This window comes from Miscanthus floridulus, chromosome 12 (genome assembly GCF_019320115.1).
Source record: "Miscanthus floridulus cultivar M001 chromosome 12, ASM1932011v1, whole genome shotgun sequence".
NCBI classification, from domain to species: Eukaryota; Viridiplantae; Streptophyta; class Magnoliopsida; order Poales; family Poaceae; genus Miscanthus; species Miscanthus floridulus.
The window spans coordinates 73,548,249-73,567,857 of NC_089591.1; the positions used below are offsets into that span (position 1 = coordinate 73,548,249).

The 19,609-nt window shown below is 42.9% G+C and overlaps 1 protein-coding gene across 1 annotated transcript; it reads right to left on the reverse strand.

The window, feature by feature from the left end:
* Positions 1 to 1,758: 1,758 nt before the first annotated feature.
* Positions 1,759 to 6,677, reverse strand: LOC136497519 (polyamine oxidase 3). The gene is made up of 10 exons (XM_066493355.1): positions 6,524 to 6,677; positions 4,173 to 4,285; positions 3,958 to 4,046; positions 3,756 to 3,869; positions 3,597 to 3,684; positions 3,418 to 3,503; positions 3,226 to 3,328; positions 3,042 to 3,139; positions 2,504 to 2,933; positions 1,759 to 2,402 (listed from the first exon to the last, which is right to left on the reverse strand). Exons 1-10 carry the CDS (start codon positions 6,534 to 6,536, stop codon positions 2,085 to 2,087), a joined length of 1,452 nt encoding a protein of 483 aa, XP_066349452.1. The 5' UTR covers positions 6,537 to 6,677; the 3' UTR covers positions 1,759 to 2,084.
* Between the last annotated feature and the right edge of the window lie 12,932 nt (positions 6,678 to 19,609).

The window sequence follows — 19,609 nt, forward strand, 5'->3', positions numbered from 1 at the left end:
TATATCAACATGCAAGACATCCACGTCGTCCCCACTAGCTATCAACATCATCTCCACTAATATCCATGTCATCTCACTAACTTTTAACATCTTAATGTAAGCTATCTACATCATCAGGCATTTAGAACCCGATATCCAAGCCTATACAATGTTGTGCGCAAAAAGCACGCAACGGTGGGTGAGGTTCCTCTAAATGTGTCTTTCAGAAGGGCATTGGTGGGGATAAATTCAATAGAATGGCATAGCTTAGTTGCTACTTGCTAGTATAATGCATGTCACACTGAACAAAATGCTAGATAGGTTTGTTTGGGGTTTACATAAAAATGGGTCCTTTTCTATGAATTCTATTAATAAGCTCCTTATCAGTAATTGTATGAAAGTCACGCAGGAGATATGCAAAATGAAAATACCCTTAAAAACAAAATCTTCATGTGGTTCCTCAAAAAAGCATTGCTTTACCAAAAAATATTCTAGCAGGAAGGAATTCAAATGGTAGAAAACTTTGTTCTTTCTGTAATAAGCTTGAAACCATACAACATCTTTTCTTCGATTGTCATTATGCTCGTTTTCTCTGTCATGCGGTTTATTGGGTGTTTAGTATTGCCCCGCCAACAAGCGTGTCCCACTTGCTTGGAGGTTGGTCAAAATGGGGCAGCGCAAGCACAACTTGCTTGTATTTACAGGAGCATCGGGCTTATGTTGGGCAATTTGGCTCGCAAGAAATGATTTCATTTTTAACAAATGTCAAAACAAACTTTTTCTACAGGTACTTTTCCAGGGGATATTGGCTCCGATTCTAGACTCAAGTATAGCGCTTGGATGAGCACAAAACATCTATTGTGGAGGCATGCAAGCTTTTCGAGTCTAGTGCCATGTTTTTGTTTGCTTCTCATGTCTGGTTCATTTATCATGTTGGACATTAGGAGTGGTTCTCCGGTTTTTCGCTTTAGTGTGAGTTTATAATAATGGATCCGATTCTTCCTCCTAGAGGGATGATGAAGCGGAACTTTTGTTTCCATGATCTAAAAAATCTACATCATCTCCACTTAATCCAATTTCAAATTCTTCGCAATCCCCACAGCAACACTCCTCGCTACACGTGTATCTGTCTATCTCAATATGCAAGGCATCCATGTCATCCCAACGAACTATCCACATCATCTCCATTAATATCTATATCATCCCACTAACTTTCAATATCTTAATACAACATATCTACATCATCTCCACTTAATCCCATTGCAAGGGATGATACAAAGAACAAGGATCCTTGAATTGAGTTAAAACGGTTGTGAGCCTTTGATTTTAATGTTATTGTATTCATAGGTACAAAGTGTACCTTTCTCGCAATTGGTGGTGTATACAAAGGTTGAACTATTTCGCAATAGGCACAAAGTATACAAAGGTTGAACTATCTCGCAATTGGTGGTGTACCTTTCTTTCTTTTGGTTGTTCCTTTATAGTGTATATATATAGAAGATAATAGATAACCTAGACGCCAAGGATCATAGCCACCGACCCTAGGATTCATTTTTGCAATTCTTTTTCCCAATGGTTCACATATAACTTTATACTATTAGAAAAAAAAAGACTAAATTGCAAAAAGAAACAGTTTGGGACCTGGTTATATTTCGGGCGGATTGCGTGGCCCGCGCGGACCGGGAGTTTTGACGGACACCAACCTGCTCCCGGCAGACAGTCGCTGGCCTGTGCGCTCCGCCGACTGTAAGCGGCTGAGGTGTTATCACAATCACTCAATACTCGAAATAGTCAAGTTACATATATGTATATTATTATTACATGTGTTCATCATACATACGGTATCTTTTTCTACGAAGATGGCATGATAACTCGTGTTACCTGAACACACACAGTCTCACAGACCCACAATATACATAAGGGTTCCCACACACAAGTTCAATAATATGGCACGCCACGAGTAATGCCAGCACATGCCTCATGCCGAGGAGAGGCAAGGGGAGTTTCTTTCTCCCTGTAATGCCTGCTTCCCTCCGGCAATCAGTGGGACGTCCCAGCGTACTCTCAGGTGCCGAACCCATAGACAAAGACAACTGCTCATCTGCTTAGAGCCGAGAGATGAGCAGCGGGACAGAGACAGGGCTGTCTTCACCCATGGCAGGGTGGCACATCTCCAGCATGTCCAGCTCCCTGAACCGCTCCAGAACCCGCATCTTGCACTCCTCGGCTGCCATGACACCAGTGGAGAAGGCCCCGTGCACCGTGCCGGTGTACTTGAGGCTTGTGGCCTCTCCCGCGAAGAACAGGTTGTCCACGGGGATGCGCAGCTTCTCGTAGAGGTCACGGGGTTTGTTCACCCCATCGAACGTGTAGGAACCAAGTGAGTTCTCATCCGAGCCCCAGTGTGACACCAGGTAATTTATCTGCAACAATAAATTTTGGCCACCATAGGTTGTAAGCAAAGAAATGCTCTATAGCAGGATTCTTTTATTACTGTAGTTGAAGGTATTGTCAACAAACTAACTGGTTCAGCTGCATTGGGAAGGATCTTCTTCAACTGAGAAAAGGCAAACTGGGCAGCAGCCTCATCAGACATCTTCTCGATGTCACGAGCAAGGCGGCCAGCGGGCATGTAAACAAGGACAGGGTGGCCTGTTGCCTTATGAAGGTTGAGGAAATAGCTGCATCCATATGTGCTAGAGGAAACGACGCCAAGGAACTCCACGTTAGGCCAGAAAACCTGGCTGAAGTGAAGAACAATTTTGTTCTCAACTCCAACTGTAAGTTCTCTAATTGCTTCTTCTTTCCACTCTGGCAGCCTTGGCTCAAATTTAATGGTTTTTGCTTTCAGGACACCCAACGGAACAGCGACCACTGCAGCATCTGCAACAAATGTTTTGCCACTGCTTACAGTAACCTCTACCCTGTTCCTGTGGCGAACAATTTCCACAACCCTGAAGAACAAAGAAAATAAAAAGGATCAGTACTGAATGAATGGCTGATGAAAGCGAAACTACAACTATTGATTACCCAATTAATAAGAAAAGGATAGATATGCATACTTATGGTTGAGGCGTATATCTAAGCCTTTTGCAAGAGTATTTATAACCGGACGATATCCACGAACCATGAGGCCATGGCCACCTGGAAGCAGCACCTCCTGCATCCCATCCACATCATCATGCATAAGGCACAGTAATTTCATAATGCGCAAGTATACCGGCCAGCTACTAAGCAAAAACATACCTGATCCCAGCCCTGTAGTGAAATTGAATCTGCGTCGGTGGCAAACCAACCCTCCATACGGCACAAATACCACTGAAGAACTTCATGAGCAATCCCTTCTTGCCTGTAGTGAACACATGGAAAACCCAGTTAAAATGGCTGGTTTGTTTGTGCTAACCAGTGCACAAAGGCAGAAAGTAGATTAGTACAAACCTCAAGTGTGGATTTCTATCCATGACAATTGCAATGGCTTTTGCAATAGACATATCTTCATTGGTTTCTTCCCTCAATTTGCCAGTCTGTGCACATAAGTATTATGAATAAATCAAATAATGGAAACTACCTAAAATCAACAGGCACCGACACACCACTAATTGAAAGGAGGGAATTACCTCTTCCAGTATGGTCTCAAACACCTTCCCAATCTTTTCTACCAACTCTTGTGGTACTTGACGTCCATTAGTGTCATAGAGTGCATAACTGGAAGGCAATAGAACAAGTTAGCTCTCATCATATCTCAAAGTACAATTCAGTCTAATGCAAAATTTTACCTCTCCAGATCATGATCAAACAGCACAGAATCATCTCCACTTGTGCGGTACAGTGGAAGCCCAAGCCTTCCAATTATTGGTGCCAAGGGATTTTCTTCACAGACACCATGAAGCCTGATGATGAAAAAAAATCTTTCATGACATTCCTTCAAGATAAACTACTTTTGGGCACATGGTGAAAGTTAAAAAGAATGGAACTCACCAAGATGCTCCCAAATCAACTGGAAACCCAAAAGAATAGTCAGTGTGAACTCTGCCACCAATCCTATCACGGGATTCCAGAAGAATAACCTGGAATGTACCACAACAATTGAAATGCATCACAAAAGAGTCTTCTCATCTTCGTCAAAGAAATACGGGTCGTAACATTGCACCACCAACACGTGAACATGACAAAAAAATAGCACTGAAAATTACCTGGAATGACGCATTTCTGAGCGCATCAGCAGCAGCAAGACCTGCAAACCCACCACCAATAACAATAGCTGATGGTGTGTGTGGCTTTCTCCTAGCATTTTCACCGTATGAACCTGACATGAAGACAAAATGCATTTTATCTCAGCACATGTAACACAGGAAATAAAACGTTTAAGTACAAAATGTGTTCAGAAGAACAAGTTTAGTTGTATTGACCATATTGAGAAGGAAAGGTAAGTTTCAAAGGCATTTCTAATCAAATTTATTATTCCAGCAGTATCACAATTTGGACACAGAGATAAGGAGGAAATAAAGGTGGATGGTTCCTGCTTTTTTAACTATATCCATAAAAGAAACCTCCTGAAACATTCTCATGTCCGTTACTGCTATAGTGTTTGGATGACATACAAAACCTGTTCAAATTTAATCTTCTGCAAATTTTGATGCAATTGTGTGGTTGCTAATCTGGAGGGGTTTAGCATAAGACTGATATTTTGCTCCCAAGAGCGGAGTACCTCCAAATGATAAAATACCAGTTCATACAGAAGTAACATAAAGAAGCCTACCAAGTTGTGAAAATGCCGATATCGCCTGTTCTTCTCACATCAACCCTCCTCTACCTCCCTCCACCATGGAGGGTTAGTAGTGAGGCATGTTCCCCTGTCTCAGAACAATGATGGTGAGATAAGACAGGACAGTTTAAGATTTTCCATTATCCTCTCAACAACTAAATTTGGGCCTGTGTAGTGTTCTTGGTCCGTTTTAATTGCCGATGCTCTGGCACAAGACAGATCACTCTTGACTCCTTCAACAATTTTATAGCATAAACATTAAGGGGTTTTCAGAAGATCGCAAGGGTGGGAAACAACATTTTATTTATCTTTTTCTAAGGGGCAGAGCATGGACATGACACAAGGTCATTAGTGATTGGTACACTCTTTTGTAGATTATGTTTGGACAAGATGGGCACCAAACTATAAGGAATGTCTCGTGGCCAATGTTTGCCTTGGTTCCACTGGTACTCTGTAGGATCCTGGAAGAAACCTCTTTAGCAAAGCCCTCTATCAGATATGCTTCAGAACACTAAAAAAAGCAGCCCAGCTTCATTGGTCACCAAGCATCTGTCGCCTAATGCTAGCAGGCACAATGAGACACGCTAAAACCCAAATACCCATGAATGTGTGACAATGACAAAAGCAAAAGCATTATATACCGAGAACGTAACAAATACATGCAAATTGCAGCATTGGTATATAGTGAACGAGTAGACAGGTACATCCACTAGCCAATATTATGATACATTTGTCTACCCGTGTTCGTGAGCATGACAACGATGCGGATCGCACATGCATGGAATGAAGCACTTAACACGAACATAGCACTTGACAGCATTTACTTTTCGGTAGTCAGGTCTTGTAGAAATCAGTATATGTTAATTTTTCCTCGTCGTGCTACAGTGGTGGGCTTGTGAGAATATCAGTGAACGAAGGTCCCCAGTACTAATAAAATGAGGCACAGGAGTCCACAAACCCACATGGGGTCAAATCCGAGAAGCTTCCAAGTGGTCGGTCCCCTCTTGCGTGAGATGTTGTATAAAGTGTGAAGTGTAAACAGCTACTTGAAGAGTTTTTTTTTTTTTGGAGATCGTGCTTTAGCACGTTTTTCATTAAACAGAAGAAAGGAGTTTTGTCACAGTCAAGTGTCAAGTTACGGTAATCAAAAGATTACCAAAACCCACACCCTTCGTCCTCACCAGACTCGCACGTTGTTGTAATTACACAATAAACATAACTACTGAGCGACAGTGGTGCTGGTGGCGAAGGGGCTAGTTGGCCTCCTCGTCCAACCCGATCATATCCAAGTTCAAGGCCACTGGGTCGAACTCCCCACCAAAAAGAAGCTGCAGCGCCTACTCGGTGGAGTTAGACAGCGGTACCCTGAAGGTAGCCTTGTCCTTGCGCACCGTCTCGGAGTCGACATTGGGCGATGGTGCCACCATTCCCAGTTTCTGCATGAGAACACATATGGGACTTCATGGTTCATGGCCCATTCATCGAGCCCATGCGTGCCTCCCAACAAGCATAAGAAACCCAAAGTTTAAGTTGGAAAAAATCAATTTTGCCACTAAGTGGTGTCAGATCCACCAAATAATACCTAATCAACAACCCAATAACGTATCATGTGAGAAAACAAATACTAGAGGATCCCAAGTCATCCAGTCGATTCTTCTACACCTGAGTAGCTTTAACAATTCACATCGATTTAAGATATGTTTTCAAATTGGAACAAAATCCGATCTGCAACTATAAGGCCGAAACTGAAAGAGCTCACGGAGAATAAGCAGGACTTACTGTTGTTCGCCATCTGTGCAGCTCTGTTCTTCTTCTCCTTCACAATTACTACTTGAATTTGAATTAGAATTGGATGGATTTAACAGCTGTGGGGAGAAATGCAGCAGGAAGATGAGGAGGCAGGCGACGTAGTGGTTCGAGTTCGAGTTGAGTCCCAGGTTCACGAAACAGTTCATACAGCCGTGCAGCCGAATCGCCGCAGCCCTCTCAGGAATTCACGGTCCCCTTCGCGATCTCACACAACCTTCCAGTGTCCCCCCGATCCCATCTACTTCTTACCCAATTCGACTGCGGGGTAGAGGAAAACTCCGGCGGGGCAAGCAACACTGCAGAATCAGGGAAATCAAACTATTAATTCGTCACAAAAAAATTAATTGATATTTCCGTCTGTACTGCAACAGAAATCTGAGGATTTGCGGCACTACGGGAGGGGGAATAGCCACAAGTTCGCTCCTCCAGAGATGATAATAATTCCAAAAATCGCCAGGCAACCGGGGGAAACCAACACGGAATCCCACCCCGCAAGCCTCCAGGGAGGCAGAGTCAAAAAAAAAAAAGAGCCCGTCCTTTCAGGTCTCCCCGCAAACCAGGCTGAAATCACGCGAATTCATTCATGTAAGAAAAAAAAACATGAAACACACCTCAAAAACTTGGCCGGGGCCGAAGAACTGGAGATTTTCCTTGGCACAGGAAGTCGGGAAGGATCCCGGTGGGTGCGTCGAGGGAGGACTCGTCCTCCGGCCTGCTGCTGTCTCCTGCCCTTTGGGGGAGCTTTGGGCGTTGCGCTGGTGAATGGTGATGGTCAGGGGCAGTGTGGTGCGGCGATTGGGTGGAATTTATAGCTTCGTTGGACGGCGAGGAGGGTACCGTGCACCACCAGGTCACCTTACCCGCCAGCCGGGGTGTCAGAGCCGCGCCGACCCCACCAAACGCGTGGTTTCGTGAGCGTTTGATCGCGTTTGGACGGCGCTGATGCGCGATCTAGCTGGACGAGCGTTGCTGACCACATGTCAGGGGTGAGGCGATATTTCTTTTTTTTTCCCCTCGTTCCAACCATGTCCATTCTGCCAGAAGAGTATATATCTCGTACAACTAAAAAGAACAAAGCGTGCATACTTTTTTGCTGCGACAATCCAACTTTATCCTGTCGCTCTGCCCGTGCGATCCTGTGTACGCCGGCTTCCATCGCTTCCCCCTGCGACCCCATGCCCCACACGGTAGGTGGCCCCACCGTCGGCCCTCCATCCTCCTCGACTCATCTTGACTCGGTCTCAATGCGCCACCCCCACCACATTCGTCGCCTCCCCCGCGTCCCCGTCCCTTCCCATTGACACCGGCCCTTGATCCTATCCCGTCCCGCATCGACGCCCATGGCAACGGGGACAGGTGAGAACCGGGGAGGAGGGAGCAAGTTTGTCCGGTCTCCCTTCACCCCGCTCGCTCCCACTCCACCTCTGCCTCCAGCGCCTGCAATCTGCACGTGCCCTCGCACAAGTGTGCCCAGTCTACGCACCCCGTCCCCTGAAGTCACGCCCTTACCTGGCTCTACGCCGCCACCGTCGCAGATGGGACTTAGCCCTGCCGCAATCCCACACGGCCCCATCGTTCGTCACCCCGGCCTCCAGCACCCCTACTCCCATCGCTCCGCCCTGCCAAGCTCGACCTCGTCGATGTCTGCGGCCCAACCAACCTGCTTCTCCCTGGCAATCATACAGGTAGACAATGAACCCTAGGTGGCTGGTATTCGAATCGCCACCCGGTCTCCATCTGGATAGCGAAATGATGTGTTGCTTCGATGCAATTGCAGGAGCCACGTGTGGATGGACCTGGATTCGGGAGCACATTGGAGCTACATTTTTGTGCCTCCTGCACCACCCAGCACCTCATCAGCAAGGGCGCCAAGGTCATCCTATCAAGCCACTTGGTGAGTTCCTAGCCTTCCTGTATCTCATATGATTTGAGGAAGTAATGCTCTTCCCACGCATGGACAGCATAGGAATTGCCTTCTATCGACACAGAATTTTTGTCCCGTGCCGAGGACATACGCAGCAAGCCGGAAGGGTCCGCTCGATGGAGCAGATCCGCCTAGCTTCAGCGCAGGGATGGTCGATCCTACGCAATTCTCCCGAGACGTGCCAGTCAATTTAACCCTGCAATTGACAAGGAGAGAAAGTTCATCAGTAATTAAGGACGGAACTTGCCGGTGTTGCCAGACAGTCCCGAATGTGCGGCTATGAGAGCCGATATGAAAGGAGATCGACTAAATAGTCGATTCCAGCATATTCATGAGAATAAATCAGTTAAAGCTCATGGGGTTATGTAAGAAGAATCGGTTATCATTCCGGATAAACATCATTGTTTGAGCAAATATGAATCAATGGCAATAAGATATCAATGATGATTGGTTTATGTCAAGCCAATGATTACAGGTAACCGAACCCCTTTTTATGTAAAGAAACAATTCAACACCACTTAACCGTTTAATTAAGATAAATCTAATAAACATGTTAGATCTCATCTATCACCATGACCAGTGGGACATGAGGCAGAACCATGCAGGCCGTAGAAATAACAATAGACTCGATGACCCTAACTCATAACTAATATCAGTGGGGCATGAGGCAGAATCATGCAGGCCGTAATACAATAATAAGATCATGGGGCTAACATATCTTTCAACCTATCTTTACTTCAATGGTCTCGTGATGCGAACTGTTTGTGAAAGCGCTCGATATCGGCTAAAACAGCCGATTCAGGCATAACACGCAGTTAAAGTCATGCCTTACCAGGAACAGATCTACTAAATAACGATCCCCGCTCCGCGGTGCTAACAGTGGGGTGTGAGGCAGAATCACACAGGCAGTGATAACGGGCCATGGAACGGTTCTCGCTAGCCAATAGATCTATTTGAGACGCAACATGCCTTAACCACACGTTATGCACGATTAAGATTGATGTAAAACAGCCGATAAAACGTAACTCATCGTTTAAGGTGTAGATTAGATCAGTTTTAGGTTAGCAAACGATGGGTCAAATAAGATATAAGGCCGATCTAAATCAATCTCAATCGGGTAGAGTGATATTGCTGTAATTAGATAAATAATGAAAGCAATAAGCAATATCGGTAACTTAATGAATCTATCAAAGACTGCCATTCAAAGGTAGAGCCGATAACTTGACCTTGATCTAATTCAAGCAGTGGGGTATGAGGCAGAATCACATAGGCCATACTTGAATTAAACAAGAGTCGATAACTAGCTTATACCAGAGCCGCAGTAGGGGTCAACCGGATCGATGTAGCCATACAAACAGAGGTATAAACCATGACGATACTTACAAACAAGCAGTGGAGGTCGACTGGATCGATGCAGCCATACTCGCTGAAGAACTCGTCGAGATCTACTCTACTCCTACTTCTAAGGGATGGCCGAAGCCGAAAAAGTAATTGACTTGTATTTGGATTGATTGATGTCCCTTTTACAATAGCCGGGGTTTGGTATTTATACCCGGGCCTTGTGCATGACTCCTGTCTAAGCATGACTCATTACAATTTTTGACCCTAGAGAAAATATTCCTAATTTAAGATAACTTGGACTCTAATCTTTCCCTTTTCGTAAAGTCCAGCATGTTTTGTCTTGGCGTCGACGTAGCCTTTGTTGTTATCCGCTGGCGCTATCTGAGGAAAGCCGATTCCAATTTCTGTATCCAAATCAGCTGACTCTGATATGCACGCAATTGATTCTTTGGTGACATGATCTTGGGAGCTTTCAAGTCTCTGCAACATCCTCTTCCAAATTTTGGTGTAAACACCTTTCTATCATCCGAGTGTTTGTGATAATCTGATTTGCTTTGGTTAAGTAATACTATATACATGGACACAGGACACTGGCTATTAGTTCTGATTTTCCTTCAAAATAGCTAATATCACTTCTTTTTCCGTTGTGAAAGAGAATTATTTTATATGGTCAGGTGCTCACCCAGTCCGATGAACTTAGGGAGGTCTGCTTCCTTGAATCCACAAAGGGGTGCATTATGCAGATGCTTGGCTTTGGGGACGCTGTTGTTGTGTGCCCTGCTTGCAGGAAAAGGTCCCCAAATTTTAGTTGGATATGATGTCGTGCTCCAATTTTACATTCAGGTTTGCACTGTCAATTCTCTGGCTTTGCTCTGAGATTAACTATTTGCTATTCTCAATACACCGCCCCCACCCCATTCGTCGCCTCCTCGGCGTCCCCGCCCCTAACCGTCGACACCGGCCCTTGATCCTATCTCGTCCCACATCGACGGCCATGGCGACGGGGACAGGTGAGAACTAGGGAGGAGGGAGCAAGTCTGCACGGCCTCCCTTCGCCCCGCTCGCTCCCGCTCTACCTCCGCCTCCGCCTCCAGCGCCTGCAATCTGCACGCGCCCCTCGCACAACTGCACCCAGTCTACGCACCTCGTCCCCTGACATCACTCCCCTACCTGGCTCTACACCGCTGCCACCACCGCCACAGATGGGACCTGGCCCTGTCGCAGTCCCACTGGCCCCATCGTCGTCTCCCCGGCCTACGGCACCCCTCCACCCATTGCTCTGCCCTGCCAAGCTCGACCTCGTCGATGTCTGTGGCCCTACCAAACTGCTTCTCCCTGGCAATCATATAGGTAGACAATGAACCCTAGGTGGCTGGTATTCGAATCGCCACCCGGTCTCCATTTGGATAGCGAAATGATGTGTTGCTTCGATGCAATTGCAGGAGCCATGTGTGGATGGACCTGGATTAGGGAGCACATTGGAGCTACATTTTTGTGCCCCCTACACCACCTAGCACCTCATCAGCAAGGGCGCCAAGGTCATCCTATCAAGCCACTTGGTGAGTTCCTAGCCTTCCTGTATCTCATCTGATTTGAGGAAGTAATGCTCTTCCCACGCATGGACATCATAGGAATTGCCTTACTATCATCCGAGAGTTTGTGATAATCTAATTTGCTTTGGTTAAGTAATACTATATACATGGACACAGGACACTGGCTATTAGTTGTGATTTTCCTTCAAAACAGCTAATATCATTTCTTTTTCCGTTGTGAAAGAGAATTATTTTATATGGTCAGGTGCTCACCCAGTCCAATGAACTTAGGGAGGTCTGCTTCCTTGAATCCACAAAGGGGTGCATTATGCATATGCTTGGCTTTGGGGACGCTGTTGTTGTGTGCCCTGCTTGCAGGAAAAGGTCCCCAAATTTTAGTTGGATATGATGTCGTGCTCTAATTTTACATTCAGGTTTGCACTGTCAATTCTCTAGCTTTGCTCTGAGATTAACTATTCGGTGATTTGTCATGGCTTTGCAGGTACTGATCAAATTAGTGAAGCAGGAAATGGCATGAAGATCAATAATACAAGGATGTAGCATAGCTGGGCAAGGGTTACCTGCAGCTGTAACTCAGACGTACCCAAGGTTCATTTAGTTTCTCTCCTAGAACAAGTAACATGTTCTTGTTTCCACGATGCTAAGGCCAAAAGGCATGTCATTTTCTGCTTGACATTAAAATAATAATTTGTTTATTAAATAGTGGTCACGCACGTGCGGTACACACGTGTCTATGGTACAACAAACTCATATCTAAATGTGTGATGGAAGTTGTTCCTATCAACCAGGAAACTTCTTCATTAGCAATATCATAAGCCTCAGTCAACAATCATAAATTCATAGTCATGTAACATTGAACTCAACTGGTGTAGTAAGTTATTGCAAAAATGTTTTCCAGTTCTTAATCGAAACGGATCAATTGTTCATGTGCTTCCAAAAAGCCAGCATGTGCTTCAATGACCCTTACATTTTTAGGTCATGCTATATTGTAAATAAAAAACATACCTGTAGATAAAAATCATTTACCCTGCTAGAAATGTGAAAGGATATCGAATATGAGTGTCGAGTTTTTACTTCGATAAGGTCAGATAGAGTCTCTAAATAGAATGGGCAAATATTATGAATAAGATCTCATAAGCTATCTTTTTGAACATGGTGTTTATCCTCTTTTAGCAGCTATTTCATACAGCAAATGTCACGGATCAGCTAAAGGATATAGAAGAAATATGTATTTCATTGCATTTTCCCACAAATTTCAGAGTTCAATTGCTAACAATGCAAGCCATAATTGCCAGCTTTATACGCGTCCCTAATTGTTTGCCACTCTTACGTTTGGTGCATATATCTCGTTGGAGCTCAATGCATCGAGGTCCAATTCTGATGGGGTCCACCGTCCACATGGGTGGGCTCTATCATCTTTCTTAATAAACTTACCATGCAACCCACTAAGATCTTGTAGGAACTCAACCTCTTGTCTCTGCTTATGTGCTTGATCTACTTGTGCCCGCTTCTTGGCAGGTTTGGCTCTCGTTGGCTTCATAACTTTTTTTTGGCTTTAAGAACCTACACATGTAGAGATAGTTTATTTTTGTAAGAACATTATGCAATATAAAAAGGATAATATCTCACTCCAGTTCATACGGGTCATTCTCCAAGATCAGGGGCGTGGGAATCATTAAATCATCATCTCAATTTCAAATAAATACTTTACAGACACGAAAGCTCACCAGGAAATCATAATGTAGCTGAGAGAACTACTCTATTCATAAACTTCTCTTTGCTGTCCAGTTAAGCAAAAGGGGCTTCAGAGTCTAGACCTTGCTCAAGAAGGAAGAGCAAAAAATAGTTTGGGCATGCAGGAATCATTAAATCATCCAATTTCAAATAAATATATGTTCAGGGACACGAAAGATAATCAGGGAAACACACTGAAGCTGAGAAAACCACTCTATTCATAAACTTGTTTTCTATCCAGTTAAGCAAAATGGGATCCAGACCTTGCCCAAGACTTAAGAGCAGAGAGTTGTGGTTACTTTTTCAATCCCTTTCTCCAACCCAATGTCTTCAGAAAGTCTACACATAATGCAAAGTCAGATACATCATTGTACCACTCAGTTCTGAACTGTGGTAACATACATATATATAGGAGAAATCATTGTTTGTTTACTGAAGGGAAATCAACTTACATTGGCCATATCAATTGTAAATCCACCGAATGTCCTAAACAAGAAAACTTCCATGAGTTTACAAATTAATTAAGAATAGCTTCACAAAAAATGTGTTGTTCCCATAAGAGCCAGAAAGTTATCAATGTAAAGAGTTTCCGACCGAATTTACGACTAGGTCCACTTGTCATACTAGACTGAGAGATTTAGATGCGTTGGACCTGAGTTTAAAGTAGATCCAACGGACAAGAATCAAGGTGGTTAGAACATATTTGTGTGAGAATTTATTTTTAATTCCTTCGCTCTTTTATAATATAGATTTATCGTTGTGTTTGTTTCCATATCTCATAAAAAGTTTGTGGTCGTATCTTATATGCAAGGAGGTAGTGAGAAATGTTTTTTCAATGAATTGGCAAGACATTGTAGCCATCCTTTTCTGACCCCGGATTCATTTTATTTTCTTTCTCCTTCCATGCATTTGAGCTACTCTTTGTTCTGTATATTTTTATAAGGATTTTTCAGTTAAGGTTGGCTGACTTGTTGATGATCTCCTGTACAGCAACCTTAAGTAAACTTTCCCTTTGCTAACATGAACACAGTCCATGCCGACCATTAGGCAAGCCGAATACGCAAGGCCAGTCTCTGAACTTTGACAAAAAAAATATCTAAATTTTATACCTGAACATTATGCTGACATTTGCGACAAAACAAATAGTGGTTTAAGGACAGCTCAAAGGACATCAAGAGCCTCTGCGGGATGGCTCTGCAGATGCTGCACACCCACAAATATAGGGAGGTAAGTGCAGTTCAGCTTGTGGAGAACACATGACAATTAATGGTGCCATGTGTGTGTAATCTGAATTCTGAATTAGGATGCTGCAAAAATGTGTGTAGGTGCCGTTAGATGTACTTCCATGAGAAGATCTTGGAGACAACTAACGTGATCATCATGCCGATGACATGGCTGCATACTTAGACTGCCACGCAGGGCGACAGTGTACGCGCTGCAGGCCAACACATTGAGCGCAGGGGAGCTAGACTACATCAACAGAGGTAATGGACTATTCTGATACATCAACAGAGGATTTTTTTATTCCCCTTTTTTGCAGAGCTTGCAGAAAATGAATTTGTTCATTTATGATCCATGTGCTAACACCAGGTGCAAAGATTGACATTAGTTGGAGATGAACTTTGCCTTGTGACCAGTTGACAGGGGATTCACTGAACTTTGCTAGACAGTTCAATGCTTCCTCAAGGTCAACTCCCACTTTTTCTCTATTCTACATTTTTTTCCTTTTATCTATTCAACAGGTGGCTAGGTGCTCCTTTTCAGTTAGCAGATGCATTGATATTATACTATTTTTTCCAAACCTTTTCTATAAGTTGACTAAAAAGTTGTTGAGTATGATTTAGAAATCCTACCTGTAGGGAAAAAATGGTGCAAGATTAAAGCTCCATCTATTTGTTGAGTTCTGCAAGTTATGATTGCTGGTTTCAATCAAGTTTAGAAATATGTTGATTTATAGAAGTTTTCCTTGTAGATGGTTGCATCTTACCCAGAAACAATTATTTGCATCTCCAAGTCAATCTTTGCACCTGGTGTTAGCACATGTTTATTTATTCATGTTTTTTGTATTTCTTCTAGAGACATGATCCAATCTTTATGTAATACGAGCTAGATGCTGATTTTGATAGTTAACGTTTCGCCTCCATGTAAGCAACCTGAGCCACCGCAGTTGTGGGGAGCGGAGGGCCATCATGATCGGGATAGTGTGGCGGCTGTGGTGTCGGCGGCGGCTTGCGTGGCAAGCGCACGATGGCTGATTGGAAGATTGAACTTTTCATATCTATGTATGCAACAAAAGCAAGAGCCAATGCTCGCGATATGGGATTAAGAATGTTGTATTCTAGAGGCAACTCACAAGGCCACAACAAACGAGGTGAAGCTAGGAAGGACAATAGAGGATTCATGGATTTGTACAATTCATGGATTTGTACAACACACGTATTTTGTTCTTGTCACAACGATGTGATGGCATTATTTGTTCCTGTTGCAACGCACGAAAATGTCTATAAAGTAGATCTGTTGGTGAGCCTGCGATGCCGCACTCTTAGTGACCATGTTAATTTTTAAAACTTTGTTTTTCTATTATATATCACTTTAATGTCGGTATTTAATTTTACAGTATTGTTATTTTATCATGCGATCCATGTGTTTTTAGTACAAAAGTTTAGTTGTCCCGTAATAACGCACGGGCATACTACCTAGTATATAAAAAAAGACGCATACTAGTTTCGAGAAGGATGCATGATTCGTACGTACTACATTATTTTCTCGTGGATGATTTATAATCTTTTGATTATTGTTGTTGATAATGTATATAAAGAGTTCAGGGGCCATTTGCAGCATCCTTAGAGCAGCTTCTTCGTGGTGATCATTCCTGCTCAATTAAGTAGAAAAATTAACACAGATTATGCTAAGGATTAGACACAAATAAAGAATTCTTTATTAACACTGGATTGAGCTGGGAGCTAACAAAATGACTCCTCGCTATTTTCTATTTAATCCTCACCAGAATCATTTCCTACCCGCTCCACATTCTAACCCCCCCCCCCCCCCCCCCACCACCACCATACCCCCCCCCCCCCCCCCCCCCCCCCACTAGATCACACCATCAAAGAATTAGCGAGCTAAAGCGAAGAATCGAAGAGTAGAGCTCTAACATAATAAAGGCCCTAAGAGGCTAACGGTATGCTTTGAGATTGAGATTGGGTCGGACAAGGCTTTAGAAAGCCCCGTGAAAATTCTTGAGCCCAAACTTGATAATTTGGGGAGTTTGTGAATGTGCGTGTGTGTATGCACGTTTGTGTCAGTACTAGATTTTGAAGAAAAGATGGTAGAGGCTGGAACTTTGTTCCATTTAAAAAAAAAGATTTAAATTTTTTTTTTGGATATGAGGTAAGCGTTTATGCTTGTATGATGTATATGTGATGGTGCTTGAGGAGGCACCGAGGCAGAAGCTGTCCACTAGCTAGGAAATGCATCCAAGAGGGACGATGTGGACACAAAGCTAGCTGATCACCGATTTGAGCTCAATTGTAGGTTAGGCGAAATAATCTTCTAGGAGTACAAATAAACATAGGGAATGAGCTGATGCCACTTGTCGTCTCATCAGAGGTTTATAGTATATTGTTATTTTTTTTTAGAAAGGACGACAGAAACTTTGCCGTAATTTTTATTAGATGAAGAAAAGGAAAAACAAGATTATTTACAAAAACGACTCACAGCCCCGAACAACGACTTGGGCAACTAGAAACCACTACGAAGAACAAAAGAGGAAAACAGAACCAAAAGGGGCGTGCAGCATCTGAGAACAAAAAAGACAACTGAACTGAAAACTGAAAACACAAGAAGCAATCCCCAGAACGCCTATTGAGATTGTTATTTTTCCTAGTCTACTAAGTTTGGCTTCTTCTTTTATCAATAATACATATATATTATTTTCTATTGTTTCAATCAATAAAAAAAAATACATAACGCTCCATTGAGCCATGCGCCCTGCAGCGAAAAAGGAGTCGTTTTCAGGGTCTATCGTAGCGATTAGCGAAGGCGATGGCATTCTTTGCACGTTTGCGCGTATTCTTAGTCGAATATATATAGAGACTGCATATAAATACAGTACAGTTTATCCGGACAAATACTGAAATAGATAACACAATATCCAAATTAATTATCCATGTATGTATATGTACTATGCTCTATATAACGCATGAGTTTGATATCTTAGACCTCCTTTGGAACATAGGATTTTTTTTTTCTATTTCATGTGTTTTTTTTTGTAAAAATGAACTGATTTCTATGAAAACTATGTACAAATCCCGTAAAATTCTTGCGTTTCAAAGCGACCCTTACTATTTAATTAGCGGATTCGCCGTCATTTTCCGGGGTCAATTAATTTGAGCCCTTACATATTCGTCTCCTTCCTAGCTACCACATGGGACTGAGGGACGTGCTACATTGTTGACGCGTTGGCGCTTTTGGGGCGGGCAGGTAAAACGTGCCAATCAGTAAGACAGTGAAATGAAAAGAACGTGTACTCGGCTGCTTCCCGGGTGCTGACACGCCAGTAGGTAGACTGTACGAGTAGGCTACATGACATATATGCACCACGTAAGTACCTTTCACCCTGGGCCATATATATATATATATATATATATATATATATATATATATATATATATATATATATATATATATATATATGTGTGTGTGTGTGTGAACGTGGGGAAAAAAACGGATTGGATCCAGCGCAAAACTACTGTAGCACACAAATATCGGCCCGTTCAGCTTACTTTATAATCTGTGCTTGTTTTTTCAGCCGGAACAACGTTTCTTTTTTATAGTAATTCAATCAGAACAGTATTTTTCAGCCAAGTTTCAGCAAGCCAAACGGAGCCATCATGTCGCACTCGCACCCGTATATCACAAATATATATATATATATATATATATATATATATATATATATATATATATATATATATATATATATATTATTTCCTACTCCCAGAGAGTAGTTACTCCCATATGTATATCTCTAGATTTATGACGTATATGGCCCGATAAAGTGTATGTAGATGGAGTATATAATCATACTAGACCATCTAAGATACTATATATGACAAGTATGTATGTATACTTAGAGTATATAGTTATACTTATTTATATGCTACTATGATAGTATTATATAATATATTAAAAAATATGGGATTTTTTGAAAAAAAAATCACATAGCAAAGATCTGGAGTATTTTAATATTAGTATCTCAACATACTTAAATTGATAAATGAGTATATACACATACACAACGTGATTTATTAATTATATATATATATATATATATATATATATATATATATATATATATATATATGACACTGCTAGGGGCTGCCCACGCACGCAGAAGCAAGTGCACCCGCACACCCTTTCTCTCTCCCTTTATCTCCTCCCCGTGTCTCCAACTCCGTGTCTGTCCCGACACCGACATCGCCTTCAACGTCTCTGGGCCGTCATCGCCTGAAGCCCTCGGCAAAGGCTCTTCAGCCGTCGGCGAAGGATTTGCCGAGGGCAGCCCTCGGTGAAGAACCCTCGGGAAAAAAAACGCCGACGAAGGATTCTTTGCCGAGGGCCTTTTATCGGGCACTCGGCATAGTATTTGCCGAGGGCTAACGGCGGCCCTCGGCAAAGTAAAGTAGTCGTTAGGTTCGCGGTTATTTTCCACGGTGTCTTTGCCGAGGGCTGACATATAGGCCCTCGGCAAAGAGCTTTTTTTTAATTTTTCCTGGGAATTTCTTTGCCGAGGGCTATGGTGAAGGCCCTCGGCAAAGAGCTTTTTTTTAATTTTTCCTGGGAATTTCTTTGCCGAGGGCTATGGTGAAGGCCCTCGGCAAAGACCTGTTTTTAATTTTTCCTGGGATTTTCTTTGCCGAGGGCTATGGTCAAGGCCCTCGGCAAAGACCAGTGAAAATTTTCAACATTCCACCTGTTTCTTGCTTTCCATGCAGACAAAAAATATATATATATATTCAACAGCAGAAATATCCCACAAATATCACAATCATCACATATATCTCACAAATATCACATATATCTCACAGATATCACATAGATCATCACATGTATCATCACAAGTCCAAATTCAACAATTCCATAAGTCCACAATCTAACTCAAGTGTCAAGTCCACAAGTTCAAATCCGACTGAGGCTGGCCAACCTCTCCAACCGTCTGGCCTCTGCGTCACCAACCTTCCCAACCGTCTGGCCTCTGCGTCGAGGGTGGTGTAACGAAGCCTCCAGAATCAGGTGACGCACGAGGGGGGTTATTGGAACCCGCCGACTGAGGCTGCACAAACAATTATATGCTTATGTGAGATTGCAGTAATTATTCTAGGACTACAGTTTTAGTATTTAGACAGAAACCTATCAATTTTTTTATAGCTAGTGTTGTCTGGGTTTCTATGTCATACAAGCAAATCAGTAGCTAGTGTTCTCTGGGTTTCTATGTCACACAAG